This window comes from Nilaparvata lugens, chromosome 1, assembly GCF_014356525.2.
Source record: "Nilaparvata lugens isolate BPH chromosome 1, ASM1435652v1, whole genome shotgun sequence".
Classification (NCBI taxonomy): domain Eukaryota; kingdom Metazoa; phylum Arthropoda; class Insecta; order Hemiptera; family Delphacidae; genus Nilaparvata; species Nilaparvata lugens.
In genome coordinates this window covers 19,976,835-19,994,778 of record NC_052504.1, presented here as the reverse complement: position 1 = coordinate 19,994,778, position 17,944 = coordinate 19,976,835, and the positions used below count along the sequence as shown (strand labels likewise).

Here is a 17,944-nt window from a genome sequence, read left to right as displayed (position 1 = left end):
CGTACTTGTTAAGCTGATCAGTTCTTTTATGGTAAAATATTCTATTATGTGATGGAAATAACTTCTAGAGTGTAGGATTACAATGATCAGTGAACAATGCTCGTATTTGGAATTGGAGTTGTGGTTTGAAACATCTTTTCTTAATAATTCTAAATACCTTATAGGAACTATTTCCATTTTAATGTGTGGAAATCGAATAAAAGACGCGAAAATCCTTATTAATATAGCGATGCTTATTCCATCCATACAACTAAAAAAATATGAAGTCATTAAATTGTGTCAATAGCCTTATGTGATGAATGTCATCAACGTCATATTCAGTATTGTTCTCAAACAGTTGTGGGATTAGAAAATATTTAAACAGTTTTTTCACGTCGCTTATAGTCGTAATTGAACTTTTCAGTCGTGCTGAAATGTTACTCAACTAAACTGAACTAAACTAAACTGAATGTTACTCAACTAACTTTTCGAAAACTGTTTTATTCCAAACATTTTTTTTAAATCTCTTACTATTGACAGGGAGGTCCAACAGTAAGTAGAATACATCAATGTAATAAGTTCTCTGATCAAAGTGTATTGTTATTTTTGACCAAAAATAATTTTATCATACCAATTCTCATATAAATTTTACACTATTTTATCAATTCACATTGTATTGATTCAGTTGAGAATGGCACAACTCTATTTTTAATGTATGACATGATAATTTCAGTATATCGAATAAGATCTCTGCAATTTGACCTTGAGTTTTTTAATTATGGAAACAGAACCGATGAGAAATCAGCTGAAACTGATGGGAAGTAAGAGATAAGATATGACATGCTATTAGTCCAGTCACGAGGTAGTGGAAAAGGGCCGTTTGGGGAACCTGATTCCGAACATGCTGAATTTTTTGTGCAATGATTCTGGAGTATTGGACGGTTTCAATACAAAAAGTTGACCTCCTAGCCCTGGATATCTTTACAGAGTGCTCCACAAACCTTGAATTTTCGGTTACTTTTCCAGTTTTCTGCGATTTTCGCCAAATTGAGCCATCGAAATGAAAAATATTACTCTCGAGTGAAATGTAAGAAAATGTATTCGGAGCTCTCTCTCTTCATTGAGTGCTGAGTCACAATTTTTCAAAAATTAGTCAAAGGTTTGGAAAATTGAATCTGGAGTAAATTCCGTTTCCAATTAACTATATTTTTCGATTTTCACTATTTCAATTTATGAATCAAATCCCTGTGGGCGTAATTTTGTGCTCTACAACCGAAGTCCAGTTAGGCCATTCTTTCTGAGATATATTTCCAGGTAGGCCTTCACCCGTTTACAAATTGCCTTGCATTTGACCAGTTGTTTCCATGAAACCACCTGTTGGTGCTTTGTGGTAGTATATCAATCAAATTGGTAAAACGACTCAAAACCGTACAAAATGCAGATTAACTGAACAGTTAAGATTATAGAACATTGAAGAAATATGAATTATGATACACCATTTTGATGGTCTTGAAACGAGCTACATCTTTTAGCTGAAACATTTTTTCGAAAAACCCAAGCGTAAACTTTTATTTGCAAAAATAAAAATTATGAGGCAGAAATAATTCTGACTTTGTATAAGAATAAATTCCCAATCGATGTACAATAAAATGTTATTAAACATTAATTGCAGATCTATTTATCCTTGAACCGATGAAATCAAATCCCACAAGTTACCTTCATAAGGAGTCGAGATAATACTCGCTAACCCTTGATAGACCCTATAAATTCCAAGATAAACCTTTCAAGTTTCGAACTTGAGGGGGGTCCAGGGTGATGATGCAAGCGGGGGGAAGATAAGAAAATTGTGGGTGGTTCCAGGCTATGAAAATTCAGCTTTCCTTTTATTAGTTGCGCAAAATTCATTGATTGGTCTAATTTTATGGAAATATAGGACAATCACGAATTGTCGATTATGCATGGTTATTGTTAAATCACTCTCTCTCGTGAAATACTCGATGTATGAAAAGTTCGAAATCTAGTAAAGGTTTGTAGAGAATTTTCTCCTCTTTCCATTCTAATAAACGACCCGATTCATACAATAACTATTAAAAAGTAAGATACAAATAAAAAAATGGTGAATTTCATTTTTCTATTTTTTTACGATTCTACTAATAATCAACACACTCTAAATTGATACTGATACATGATAAACTTGCGATTGGTCTCAAATTGTGGAGAATCTTATGTCCTACAAGCATAGTTGTCTCGAACCCATCTTGAACCATTTTCTTTCACCAATAAACTAGGTACCGAAAACCTGAGAATGAGAAGAGTATTTTAATTTTCTTGATTTTTTGAAACGAGCGAATTAAACTTTACGAATAAGTTATATTTTTCCATGATTATTCACGTCAAATGTAAGAAGAGATTCTGCTTTACAATAAGACCAAGAACAAATTTTTATCATTATGGATTTTCAAAATAACCCTTGAATATAGAAATTAGGTATATTTTTGCATTGAAGTATAGGTTATAGTGAAGTACAATCAAGGATGAATTTCTCATTCTTTGACCGCATTTGACTTATGACAAGTGATCTTGGACCGCCTTGCCGAGGCGAGAAAAATGGGCAAACATATTTCAATAACTTTTGACACAAAAGTTGATCGGATCTTCTCGTAAACTAGGCCTAAATAGTATACGAGAAGATCCGATCATTGTGTGTCAAAAGTTACTGAAGTGTGTTTGAATCAAAAGTGTTTGAAATTTTGATTCTTGAGGTGACCTCATGTTCGCCTATCCTCTAGGAAATACTGAAACCAAAGTGCATCTAACGGGTGAATATGATCTCAGAAACCTATATCATTGTGCAAAATCTCAATGTGAGTACAATGAAGTTAATGATGGTGGTTAAAACTGAATTTTGGGTGTTTTTCGGAATGCGAGAAACATATTGTTATCAGGTGTTCGTAGAAATTCATCTAAGATAGAACAGTCCACCAGGAGTCAGGTTGTAAAGCACAAAATTATGCCCAGAGGGATTTTGAATCATAAATGTGAATAGTGGAAATTGGAAAATTTAAAACGGAAATACTACTTTTAATTTTCGTTCTTTCCGAATTAAAAAAATATAACTCAGGAGTCGCTGGAGATAGATAGCACCACATTATTTCATTTTATTGGAATTTATTATTAAAAAAAAACAGTGATTTTTCTCTCTCCGATGAGAAAATTGGCAAAAATTGCAGATAAATGGAAAAGGAATCAAAAATCCTAGGTTTTGGGACACCCTCTAAAACACTCCAGGGCTTGAAGGTCAAATTTCGTATTAAAGATGTCCCATACTCCAGAATAATTGCACAAAAAAATAGCGTGTTCGGAGGTTTTTTCCAGCAAAAAGTACCTGGTACTACTGGACGATATTCACTATTGGGTTACTTTACGTAGTCATACGCTTTTTGTTCTCTAATCCAAACCATCTTTTGGTGGAAGAATAATTTATGCATTTTACTGTATTCTAATCGGTTCCCAATATGTAAGTCACCACTTTTTAATAAACCGTGTAATCAATTTGTCTAGATGAGAAAACTGCGCATCGAGAGCGTTTTGATAATCACATTATGCATTATTGGAAACGCAGACTGCAGTGTGGACTTGAGTTGGATTTGGGGCAATAATAAACATGATGACGGTGTCAGCAATCCCCCTGCCAATAAGAGCGAATCAAAACCTCCTGCTCCTGGCCCTGCCCCTGCCCCTGCCAACGTCTGTAAAGATCCTAACGACCAGTATGTTCTTAAAAAGTCTACAGATGAAAAAATGACGCAATTAGCAAACAGTGCAGTGCAAGAAGATGCTTTGGCCATAGTGGATCGCATGAGCCCAGAAGTGGTGGAAGTGGAGGATGAGGTAGCACATAAGTGTGATCAGCCACAATGTCAATGCCCAAAAAATGATCATCCCTGCACTGTACCTGCAACGACGGCCGCTATAGAAGGTCAGATATCATATCAAATTACTTGATAGGATTCATATTTTTTGAAAATAGTGTGTTCAAAAAAGTGTACTAGGAGTATTTCGAAATGTGAATTTCACATCAATTAGAAAAAAATGAGCTCCCCCTCCCCTTGGGCACCCCTGCGATTTGTATTCTGTGCAAGTCGTAGTCTTTCATCAATGGAATCAACAATGCTGCAAAGAATAAATGAATTTTATTTCTTTAACGTGCCGAATTTTATTTCGAAAATGAAAATCTATACTTTATAGGAAGTATTTAGTTGTAATATGTATAGTCTTTTAACGTATAGTAAATTATACGTATAGTCTTGTAGGGGAATCACTGTAGTTTTGAGCTCTGTGGCTCACATGTTGTAAATTGAAATTTGTGGGATAAATAAATCTTGACTTGAGACTATCTTTAGTCTGAGTCTTATTCTAGTTCAACCAGCTTGTACTTCACGAAGCATCACTCTTTCATCTACTTCCTCCACTTCAATGAAGGCACTTCGCCTCTTAATCCACTAGACTGTATCGATGCAATAAGAAGAGAGAAAAAAAATCAGATGGCTACTTCTTCTGTTGATAAATAATGTTCACAACTCATGTCTTATGTATCTATTAGCATTGAGAAATGTCGGCACCTCAATATATTTTTTAATTTTGATTTAAGTTATAAATATAGAATTTTTTCCTTATTTCAGAATTAGCTCTGTTACAAATACACATTTTGAACAGACCTACTTCTACTACTACTCATTCGATTCACATACCAGCAGTATCTCTCAAGACGAATTTTCCCAGAACTGCAGATCAAACTTATCCTTGATCAGCTTAAATGAAATAATATTTCATTAGGCCTACTCAGCCCCGGGCAGATTGGGCATTTGCCCAGTGCGCCAAATTTTTGAGGGCGCAAATAAAAGATGATGAAAATAATTTAGAGAATCAAAATACCCACTAAAAATATTTTACTCAAGATTTAAAAAAATACATAGAACAGCAGAACATGTGAATATAATACAGGCTACCGGAAATGTAAAATGTAAATAGTAATAAACATGAGAATTATAAGCTGATATCTCTTTTGAAAAGTGATATCATTCAAATACCATACTATCTGCTCTTGTTCAAAAAGAATTACAGAAAGAGGCCATACCACAAGCTGCGAACAAACTTTATGCCTCCAACGCCCTAATGAGATAAGAAGTGAATTTGAAAATGAATGTCTGCACTTCAAAATGTATGGAGAACATGAAGAACTTTTGATGGAATCCATGACATGTTTGAATAAATGATAGAACGTGAATTGAAGTTTACTTTCTTAAATCTTGTAGTAGCTGTTAGAATATTTTTCTAAGCAGATTAGTCACCAACTGCTCTGCAGAGAGAGGATTTTCCGCTTTGAATCGTCTGAAGAATGTTAAGAGATCTACAGTTTTGTGTTTGAAAGACGTGATTCTCACTTCATACTATATACTCACTTCATAAGATATAAGTGACATAGATTATTTGCTTTTACATTATAGTAATAAGAGGGCGCCCAGTAGAACATTTGCCCAGGGCGCCATTCACCTGAGCCGAGGCCTGCAATAACTTTTATATTTTCGTGCCGTTCACACGCTTCAATTTATTTTTCAGTTGAAGAAGCAGTTAGTGTAAGTCCAAGTCCGAGATTGATCAGAAATGGTAATGGTATTGCTTTCAAATATGAGGTCGATTTTGCAACGCCTTTATTTGGTATGAGAGGTACGTATTTACATCGTTATTATCATTATTTAGTTGTTATTTCTGATCCATTACGAACTGCGATGATAACATTATAAATCCACATATGAAAACTGACTGAGTCCTCGGTGATTTTAAAACCAAGTTCAGATAACGTTATTGCTGCATTCAAGTTAAAATTGATAATTATAAAAATCTGTTTCACATTTAATACTTAATGGTAATTATTTTGATCCGTAGCAATAGAACTATTTTTATCTATCAACTTGAGATGTCTCCGATCAGTGCTTGGTTCACCATCTTGCTCCAAAATACAATATATTATTATGAATTGGCTATAGGATCTTCTTGTGAAGAAACAAAAATAATCACAATCCAAAATACGGTAATAAAAATAATAAATAGGTAGCAGTCAATTAAAAGTAATACAGAAAGGTGAGCAATATATAGTATGTTAATAAACTTTGACTTCGACATGAAAAACGACTGTGCTTACAAAATTTAATCATAATTGAGAAGAAAAATAGGATCATAACTGTACAGTACTAAAAATATCACATTGACACATCATAGGTCTTAACAATATTATACAAATTGGAATATTATGCAGAATGGATCATCTGAAAACCGAATCCAATTGATAAAAACTGGAAAATAAATTTATCGTACCTATTAAAAAATGAAAATTGAAAAACCTATCAATTCTAAATTGATAGTCAAAAAGCTATCTTTTACATGTTTTTCTAATGTTTTATTTTACATGGAATAAAACAATCTTAGAAAACGTATAAGTTTCCTCTGACATATATCAGAGAAAGTCAACATACGCCAATGTGTTCAGTGAAAGCAAATTTAGCCTATACTAGGCAATGAGTGATTTTTCCAGTTCTACAATAATTGAGTAATTACTGTGGTAATTACTGTGCGAGGTACGGGCGGTAACATGATTGACGAAGCATCCAAAGTAGAACCCACGCTAATCCACGAAAAGCAACCCACGCCGTGGGATGTTTTGTAAACCAGTGATACAGAATTATTCATAATCAGCTGACAGTGGATTATTCATTGTATGTATTATTATCATTACACAGATGTCTTGCCTAGCAACGGTTTACAGAACATCCCACGCCGTGGGTTGCTTTTCGTGTATTACGTGGGTCTACTTTGCGGCGGGCCTAAGGCTTGCAGTTCAATGAGCAAAAGGAAAGTTGTGTGAGTGTACCACACCAGATTTTTATTATTTTTAATGCAAAATCTTACTGATTTTTTTTAAAAGTTTATAGATCTAATGTGATGGTTGTAGGATTCCGAGGAGCTGTGGCAGCAGGCTACATCACTCCAAAATCAAAGGCAGAAAACGTTGAAGCCTTTAAAGCATTCACTACCTACACTGAAGGCACTACTAAGATATTCCTGGTTGGTGAATTCGGACTCATTAAGAAAGATAATACCACTTGGGGAATAACAGGTCAGTACATTCACCACCAGAAAATGTATTGCTGTATTTAACACTTTTATCAGAGATATTGTGGAACTTCTCCATATTAAGATAAAGGAAGGAAAAAAGATGTTGTCGAATTCCACTATAACATTTTTATTCACCAAAACTAGTTTTCGTTGCCTATGGCAACATCTTGGCAACATCATGGCACCTTGGCAACATCTATGGCAGTTGCCACTGAAGATGTTGCCATAGGCAACGAAAACTAGTTTTGGTGAATAAAAATGTTATAGTGGAATTCGACAACATCTTTTTTCCTTCCTTTATCTTAGTATTGCTGTATATTGGAGCAACACAGTTCTTATATATTTACATGATAAAATACAGATTTCAATTCAGGGAATTATTAAGCTAATTATCCAACTAGTAGTTCTGTGAACAGTAGACCTCACGCAGTATTCTCATCCACAAGTACCTGATTGAAACTATAGACCTTATGGAAATACAGCAATAGACTTGCTTCTCCACACATCTGTGTAATCACTTGTCAGCTGATTTATGATGAATAGTCTGATTTTTACTCTAATATCTGGCGTACGCCAGATTCTTCCTTTTAAATTATCCTTAAAATGCAAAATTTCCAAAAACCTTGTATATACGTCGACGCGCAATTAAAAAAGGAACATACCTGTCAAATTTCATGAAAATCTATTACCGCGTTTCGCCGTAAATGCGCAACATATAAACATTTAAACATTAAGAGAAATGCCAAACCGACGACTTGAATCTTAGACCTCACTTCGCTCGGTCAATAATTACTTATTGAAATATGGTGCGTTTCTTGGGAGAAAATCGAATATATTTATGGTATACCCTTGATACGGTATGTGATAGGCAAGTTATTCTTGCAACTTCTACGATATTCGCGATGTACGCAAATTTAAAAGGATGTCTTCACTGAATGAAGTGAAGTATAGTAAGTAATGCTACTGTATATTTATTTATAGACATTGGGAATAGTATTCCCTTTTGAGTAATACTTTTCATACCCCATGAAGAATTATATGTTGGTGAAAAGTAGTGATACACAATCATATCACATAAGAAAAGGCCATTAAAAAATGGATTACACAGAATATTGTGAGTGCAATGCGCAAAAGAGATAGAATGGCCCAAAAACTGGAAAAGCAGCCTTTCAATACAGTTCTGAAAAATCATTATAAAAATTACAGAAACACTTTAAATAACATTGTTGGAAATGCGAAAATTGAATATTTTAATAATAAGTTTGAATTAAACAAAGGTAATACAAAAAAGACATGAGAAAATATTAGATAAATTTTAGAAATAGAAAAAAAATCAAAAATAGATGCAAAAATATTTAATGACTATTTTGTAAATGTTGGAAAAAAATATGCAGAAGCACTAGATAACAATAGAAATACATCTCCCCTACGATCATTATCTATACCTCCTGAAAATAGTCTCTGTCTACATCCAACAAATGCTGTTGAAAATTCACTTACTATAAATTCCCTCAAAATGATGCTTCACCTGGAGAGGATAAATTTGCTGCCTGAAACAGATCTACCCTTATATTGCTGGCCCACTTGAAATAATAATAATAACTAGATGCTTTAGTGAGGGTTACTTTCCAAAACGTTTTAAAATGGCCAAAATTATATTAATCCATAAAGTAGGCGATAAGAGCAATCCAGCAAATTATAGATAGACCAATTAGTCTACTTAGCAATTTTGCTAAAATAATAGAAAGACTGATTAAAAAAGATTGGTTGACTTCCTAAATAAGAATAATTTAATTGCAAAAAAAATCAGTGTGGTAAATCAACCAAGGATGCTGCTGTTATGGTATTGATTGATTCAGTTAACAGGAATTTCAATAAGAACGTTAAAACACTGGCTGTGACTTCCTAGACTTGGCGAAAGCTTTTGATACCATGCCCCATTCGACATTGACAGATAAGCTCAATGGATGTGGTATCCATGGAGTGGCAAAAAAGTTGATTACCAGCTATCTGCATGATAGATCGCAAACTATGACCTTGAACAATAAAACTGATACAAGAATTCTACCAAGTTTTGGTCTTCCTCAAGGAATGTTCTTATCGCCAATATTATTCTTGATTTGTTTGAATAATCTTCTCAAATAGAATATCCCGAATTCCACCAGGATATCTTTTGCTGATGATATAGTATTGCTATTTACTGGATCATCATGGAGAGAGGCATATGATAACGCAAATGAAGGATCAAGCATTGCTAAGCGATGGTTTGACGAGCATACTCTCAAATTAAATTCAAATATAAGACAAAATTTATTGCTTTTACTCCAACAATAACTGGTGAACCACCTACTGAATTAGATATAAAAATTCACAACCATGACTCTCATATCGTCTCTAGACCCAATAATAATTGTATCTGTGGAACAATCGAAAAAGTCAATTTCCTAAAATATCTTGGAATAATAGTTGACAGTCACTTAAAATGGAACTTTCATGTACAACACAATAAAAATAAAAATACCGCTAAATTTACGCTAAATTTATTTTATCTATTTCAATATCTAAATTGAAATACCTAATATACATTTTCTATAAAATTAATACTCTAAAGGATATCAACATCATAAGAACCATATATCATGCATTCGCTCACTCCTTGTTCCAATATGGAATAGAATTATGAGGGGGTACCTTTGACACGCACTTTAATAGAATATTTACCCTGCAAAAGCATTTAATTAGAGCTGCTCTAAAACGGCCTAGACTGTATCCTAGCAGGAATTTGTTTGTTGAGTTTGGGGTTCCAACGCTACGACAGATCTTTGTAGGGAAAATCATTACACATGCCAATAGAAATAAGCAGCATCTTACTTTGAATACACATTTACACAACCTTCGTCCGTCTGTACTCAATCCTTATACTCGAAACTTTACAGGATTAACTATAAATAAACATAAATTCACCTACTTCATGGAATAGTTTGCTAATTGGCGGACCAGATTTTTAAAGTCATAGTAAAGTAGTATTCTCAATTTTAGTAGGATCCCCAATCACACCCATCATCCAATTACCTTTTCCCCCTCCTACTGTCAAAAGTACTTACTTTACTCCCTGAAACATGATACTAAAGTGTCACTTTTTCGCTCTCGGTACTAAAAAACAGAACAACTCCCTAGGGAGTAAAAGTGACTCCATTTAAATAACATGGGAAGCATTTCTATTTTAAAAACGTACATTTGGAATAGGGCAGAAGGTCTAAGCTCAGATGAGGAAGCATATAGAGTAGTCATTAAACCAACTAAATTCAATACCTCAACCAGACATTTGATCGATATATAAAATTTATGTTTGTATGCTGAAATAATTATTACAAACTTCATATCACTATACTAAAAAAAAATGTATATATTTTTTTCTTTTATTCCATGTTATTCAAAATATCAGCCAACGAATATTACTTATTAACTAATCAAATTTGAAACGGGAACTTCATCATAGCTGTAGTTGTGGCTGTCATTGTTGTTACAACTTTAGCCGACAGATAGTGCTGTCGGAGGAGAACTGTGATTACAAGCCAGCTGTTTCTGTTTACTTTTTAGATTATGTTGTAACACATTGTTTGGTCACATACGTTTTTAAAAATTATTTTATTAGCAGTTTTTATAAAAATGTAGGTGGAGGAAAAATGTTGTGTATATCATGAGTGAAATAGTATATTTCGCACCTAGGGCCGAAAATGAGATATTTCCGGCTCGTAATCAGTTTTTAAGTCCAAGGCCGTAGGCCAAGGACTAGAAAAGATTGAGAGCCAGAAATACATTTTTGCCCATGGTGCGAACGCTATTTTTCGCCACACCAAAAAAAAACTTCCCAATATATAAGAAATTAAAAAATAAATAAAATTCAAACAGCCTATTTTGATAATTTGAGTCTTGGTTATGACAACTTTCACTGTCAATTAATTTCAATATTACTAATTAATAATTTACAATAGTGACAATATTTTTATACTATTAATATTTCGAATAATTGTTTGAATTTTTATAGCTCGCACTTTGCGCCTGGTGCAATATCTCATGGATAGATGGATGAATAGAATTTTCATTACTATTTTCAAATAATGTGATTAAAAAATTAATATAATTGCATATTTCACAGTTTTGTCTCAAAATATATCTAAAAAATTGATTGAAATTTAAATTACAGTAACTAATATAAAAAATAGCTAATAAAAGTCGAAATTCATCGACAAAAAAAAAAGGTTCGAACCTAGATCATGTTTGTAATTCACTGAGCTTTGAGTTCTGATGTATTATGCCTTTACGCTCTCGGCCATTGCATATTTTTGATCGAAGAGGCCTGTAAGTCAGGTAACTTATGTAGGCTACTATAATATAGTGTATAGCGGCAAACTTGAAGCCGGTCTGCCGGCATTTTCACAACAAAATATTGCTCTGAAAATAGTTAAATCATAGAGAAAACATTCGAAGATTCAATCTTGAGTGGGCCTAATGTTTTCTCTATATGGTTTGATATTGAAGAAAAATTATCTAAAAGTTTTAATAATGAATTACGGAAAAATTACTAGGAATTTTTCAGTCAAGGCTGAGTTTCACCAGTAGGCTTACCTTAAACTTTAGATCTCTGCTGTATTTTCCTATTATTATTGTTGATTGTATTGCATTAAGAAGTGGAATTCGATAATAAAAAAGAAACAATTATTACTCTACCTCACTTTTAAATATTGATACAATTATTGTACTTTGATTTCAAATTCGATTCTTCACTTTTAAATACTTGCGATACATACCTTTCTGACAATGGACAATGCAGCCAATATTATATTGTTGAGGCTATGGAGATATCATCGTATTCTATTGTTTGATATCAAAAACACAATAATAAATATTAAATTATAAAACAGTAATTCATAAAATTTATTATAGACATGATACCGCGATTCACGATACATAATTATATAGATTATTACAGTCGTTAGGAGATTATCTCTATGATTTTTGTGAGATCAGACACGATCAGCTGTTATTCAAGGTCATTTTACAGCCCTAGGGCCGTAAAGTTTTACCGGCCTGGTCGGAAAACAATCACTTTCGGCCTGCATATGACGCACGTAAACCAGCTCATTACATCCAAGTGTGGCGAAAAATGTTTTTTCTCCCTCAGGAAAATTGTTGCCCTCGGCTTCGCCTCGGGCTTCAAACTTTTCCCTCAGGGAGAAAAAACAGCACTTTTCACTCTAGATATACAAATAACTATTGTGTATGAGATATTAAGCCGTTATTGGACTCTTCACCCACTCTTTATAATACTTCACATGAAAAATATATGCATATACTTCTCATGAAGAATCACCACCAAGTATTTTTTTTAATCAGTGTGGTAAAGATTTTACGGAGCTTGACTGTCAACCCTATCATGGATAAGACTCTACAGAACGTGGCCTACGCGGATGATGTGGTTCTGGTAGCCAGGAATAAAAGATCGCTACAGGAAAGATTTGTCCAACTGAAAAATAAATCTGAGCAAACACGATTTGGAATTAATACAACCATATTTGGTGGAATATATGCACAATTGTCGAAGAAATGAAATACAGTTTGTGGTTGGAGACAGTAGCTTTGAGAAAGTTTGAGAAATTTAGATATCTGGGAGCTGTGATAACACACAAAAACGCAATCCAAGTGGATATTAAAGAAAAACTTCCATAATAGATGCTATTATGCAATGAAAAAGCTCCTCATCTCCCGACTTATCTAAAAAAAACTTGAAAGTAAAGTCTACAACTCAAATGGACGAAAACTTACTCATTGTCTGGGAAAGGAAGATATTCCGAAAAAATTAAAGACTTTCTGTAGTGATGGAAAATGGAGGATCCGCACTAACCAAGAGCTGCAAGAGCTGTACAACAACCCAGATATTGCAGCTGAAATAAAAGTGAGGCGTCTAAGTTGGTTGGGGCATGTGAAACGTATGGAAGATTCAAGAACTGGGAAGAAAATTTTCAGATCAATCCAGGAGAAAGAAGATTGAGAGGAAGGCCAAGCATGCATTGGATTGATGACGTCGATACTGATTTGAGGCAAATGGGCATCAGAAGATGGAGAAGAGCACAAAATCGAGACGAATGGAGAGTCATACTGCGGGAGGCCACGACCCTCAATAGGTTATAGAGCCAAGGCGTAAGTAAGTAAGTAATTCATCTAATATTTCTCATATGCTCATTAACATTCTAATTTTATGTTCAAGACATTCACAAAAAATCATTCAAGTTATCGTACTTTATTCTCATATGGATTTTATTGACAGAGAAATCCTTTCGAATTTTCTATTTCACGCCATAATTGAGGCCCAAGATGTGAGGACTGTGATTCAAGTCGAATATTTTGCATTTCTCTTTATATGTAGGTATGAATGTTTGTTCCGCATCCACGACGATACGCGGTAATAGATTTTCATGAAATTTGACAGGAATGTTCCTTTTTGAATTGCATGTCGATGTAAGTTTTTACTTTTGAAATGTTGCATTCCAAGGATAATTGGAAAAGGAATTTCCTTTATACACTCTACTATTACTTTGAAAATCAGACTCATTATTCATATCAGCTTTCGAGTAGATTATTAATAACTCAAAAAGTGACATAGTATTTCTCTTGACCTTTCTCTACTTCCAACTCGGGCTGACCAGTTGGCATTATGTTTTGTAGGAAATAAGCTTTTGGTCTTTGGTGATAGTTGTTAACAATAGATTATTAGCATTGTTGATACGCCAACCCAATCAGCCGTTTCCACACCGATACCTCGCCGACACAAGACAGGACGGAATTTACTCTATCATTGGAAATTTTCAATTTCACTTTCACCTCCTGATTAGAGCTTGTAAAGTCCAAATTTAATAAAATGTTACATTTGAATTTTATTTAAGTCTAAAATTAATAAAATGTCACCTTTGAGAAATAAAAATTAAATATTTTTATTACATTTATCATTCAAATGATATTTGTATATTACTCAATGTTAAATACTTATATAAATAATGTAATAATTTCAAAACTCGAGGATTAGTTGAATTTATTATCTTTTTCCAGCTATTTGATAGATTATTCTGTATTATTTCTGTATTTATTGATATGGATGATTTCTTATGAATGTTATCAGGTGAAGTTTTCCTCGAATTGAAATTTGGTCAGGGCGAAGTACATATTGGTTTCGGAATGAAAGTGACTACGCCGTTCAAATCGTATGGACTGGAGAAAGAAGTGGGTTAGTGCCGTACCATAAATATATATATATATTTTTTTTTTCATTCTATAGAGGGGTTAATATGGGACAAATAATATTTCTAGTTTATTTTGTTGAAAATGGGAATGGGGATTTTATTATAGAACGTAACTGAAATTTCAGTTTCTTGAATCCGTTGATGTTGAGAGTTGAGGTCAACCAACCAATAAATCCAGTTTATGCTAACTCGTATGAACAAATAACTCACTGCTTCGCTGTAAATTCGAGGAAAGAGAGAAGCTGTATTTAATTTTTGTAAAGAGATGTTACTATATTATCTGCGCTGTATGAATGTAGATGGCTGGCTTCTCAGGTTCACTGCAGGAGCGTATCTATTATGTACGGTATTTAATGTATTTGGTAAGCTGAAATGCAGTAGTTCAAGTAGTTTAGATTACAGTTCTAGGTGATTGGAGAGATTGTTGTGAAGTCATGTGGGGATGGGGGGGGGGTGTGGAGCCCACACCTGGAAGTCATCTGGAGAGAGAGGAGTACTTTTTACACAACATAAGAAGTTAAGGTATAGGGTGAAATTCAAGTAGTTTAACTTCATTCATAGTTTCATTTGAAAGCTGATATTTTTGTTGGCGTGTGGGATATTATTTGATTTGAGTGAGCATGAACTGGATAGGTTAGTTGAGGGTTGGTCTAGGTCAGGTTCAACCACCCTAGTTCACCGGCCGTTCACTTGTACAAGTGAGGTTGATGGTTCAAAATTTGGGGTAGGGTTTAACGAAAAAACTCTTATTTACATAACTCACCCCATACTACCTTTTGTTCCCTATTGGGACTTTTCATCACAAATATTGAGTGATATTGATATGTGTTAATAATCTATAGGCTGTGTCCAGATCACCGAGTGAATCTCAAGTTCTTTATCGAAAAACCCTGAAAAACCGAAGATTTTGAGCGTATGTTCGGCACTATTTTAAAACTCTCAACATTTGTACATCTCATCTGAACTTCTTTGCCAAATATGAACATTCAACTTTTTACACCATAACTGATCATTTTGTGTATCAAATTCAAATATTTTTGTCAATCAGTTCTTGAAAAATCTAAGAAAACGCAGATTTGGAATTTTTGTAGTCTGTTCTTAGTACGCCTGAATGCCGACTAAACATAACTGCCAAATTTGAACATAGTCTATTTGGTCCAATAGAGTTTTAGTTGTGTTAATAGATGAATGAGTGAGTGAATGAATTGGTGACATTCCGCTTTTATATGTAGGCTAAATATTAGCATTGTTTCATGCAGAATTGCATATTTCTCAAACTAAGTAAAAAATAATAATTTTACAATACGAGAACAAGTATCAGATGAGGATTCCCTATCTTCAACCCGGTATGCATGCCAATAGGCCTACATAGTCTAGCATTCTGGAAGACCTATAGAGGGGGTTTAAAAGTAATGAACCTCAAGAAAAGTAAATATAAATATGATATATGACCGTAAAACACCAACTATTCCCTGGTTCTACTATGTAAGAGCCCTTTCTTCTGAAACACGACAGTTTCTTGAAGAATTAGACGACAGACGACATGTCCTATGGATTCTAGTAACAGTATACAGATTACAGGCGAGATATAAAGTATGTAATACATATTACAGTATAAATCTAGGATAATAGGCATCTAGTAGATGTATTATAGTATAAGGGTCGTTTGCACAGTGTAAGTTTAAGCTAAAGCTTAAACCAAATCTGGATTTTTTTTTTGTTCAAACTAAAATTCCGTTTGCACAGTATCAGTTTAAACTCTGTATTGAGTTTAAACTCTGGGAAAGTTTAAACCTCCAAAGCAAGAAGTTTAAACCAAATAATTTGGATTAACTTGACATCTGTAAAGATTTGATGGGGAAACAGCTGACAGTAAATTATTTTTCGACGGTTGTTTTTAATGCTTCTGTAGACGATAATATTATTAATTTAGGTTATTAGGTTATTTAGTGAATTATTATTTGAATGTAAAAATAATTATAATGGAGGAATTGAAAGATGTTTTCAATGCAATTGATAAAGATGACTGCGAAGAAGTTTTAAAAATGAGAAAAATTGGGCAAAAACGAATGATTTAAATTTCTGGGATAATAGAGAATTTTCTTAACGGTTTTCTTGAGTAAAGCAACTGCCAATCCAGTATTTGATTAAATAAACCACTTGATAGAAAATAAGACAATTTTTGACAGTTGTCTTTGATTAGAAAACATGTTTTTAATAACACATAACTGAGATATTTTTGCTTTCGAGAGATTTCTAATAAACGAGGGAGACCTTAGTAGATTTAAGCGTAACAGCGTAACTTTAATTCGACAAAAATGGAATATTTTTTCTTGTAAAATATATTATTTGAAGTTCTCAAATTATCCCAAAATTTCTTTTTCTTTGTAATATACCATAACATGATATAGGGCTATAAGTTGCCAAAGATGAGGGAATGAAATTGTTTATTTGTTGCAGGAAACTACATGAAGGAAAGTCCACCATTCTGTATAACAATACCTCAGATTGCTGGAATAAGATTCTGTCAAGTGGCATTCGATTTCATTTTCCGAACCAATTTCACTGGCAGTGCATGCATTCAAACTGAAATCAAGCACCTGGTTTGCCCACTCCCACTAGTCACCATTCAGTATCACTGTTTAAATTTCAATGGTAGGAAATTCTTTATTACTAAAACAACACGTAAGTCTGGTGTTATCAATCCAAAAGAAATTTACACATCATATACAAGAAGAAATCCATCACCTAATAACAAAAATGGCAAAGGAAAAGATTCAAAAGGAAAAGGATCTAAAGTAGTAGATTGCAAAGGAAAACAAGCCCAGCCTCCTTCCACTAACCAGAACAAGGATAAGGAAAAAAATATAAAATCAAGTACAGATAATTGTAATAGAAACAAAGCTAGTCCCAGCCAACCACCCCCTTCTACAAAGTTCAGCAATAACGCTTACAAAAAGCAATGAAGCAACGTCTTACAAAGTTCCCCTAAAATAAGAAGACTTCAAAAAATATCATTTCAGTTTTGGATGTCAGGCAACTTTTTGTGGGGAATGCTCTTATTTATATTTACAACCGCCATGAGAATGTTTTTATAAAGGTACATAAATACATATGCAAGGGTATTTTTCTCAATAATTGAACAATATGTATGTAGATAATAGATAAGTTTTATTATTATGTATTACTTTATAATGATGTATTTCAGTCTCATATTAAATAACTTATTATTCCGTCCTATGTTCAACACAGTTTATTGTAACTATTTGAAGATAATAAAATTCTTTTCGATTTGATTTGAAAGTATTGACCAATAAAATACTATATTATTATGTTTGAGTATGTGTTTCTAGTCACCCTTTCAATATATAAAACCTGATAAGGCCGGGAAGTTAGTGCGTCTACAGCATAATAGGTTTGCCGAGTCTGGAATTTCAGAAAATACCTTCCCGGATGAGTTGAGTTCACCATTTTTTGCATCAACAACGAAATAT

At 33.5% G+C, this 17,944-nt stretch overlaps 1 protein-coding gene across 4 annotated transcripts in view; it reads left to right on the top strand.

Moving 5' to 3' along the window:
* The window catches only part of LOC111047439, a 72,139-nt gene extending 54,404 nt beyond the window's left edge, over nucleotides 1-17,735 (top strand). For 2 of the 4 annotated variants that reach the window (XM_039421412.1, XM_039421405.1), the window contains 5 exons: nucleotides 3,541-3,958; nucleotides 5,599-5,706; nucleotides 6,989-7,153; nucleotides 14,330-14,434; nucleotides 16,911-17,735. In XM_039421412.1, coding sequence (XP_039277346.1) covers nucleotides 3,541-3,958; nucleotides 5,599-5,706; nucleotides 6,989-7,153; nucleotides 14,330-14,434; nucleotides 16,911-17,416 — 1,302 coding nt within the window. In that variant the 3' untranslated portion in view covers nucleotides 17,417-17,735. The remainder of the gene's footprint in view (nucleotides 1-3,540; nucleotides 3,959-5,598; nucleotides 5,707-6,988; nucleotides 7,154-14,329; nucleotides 14,435-16,910) is intronic. The other 2 variants (XM_039421418.1, XM_039421426.1) reach the window with 2 other exon arrangements.
* Nucleotides 17,736-17,944: the final 209 nt, after the last annotated feature.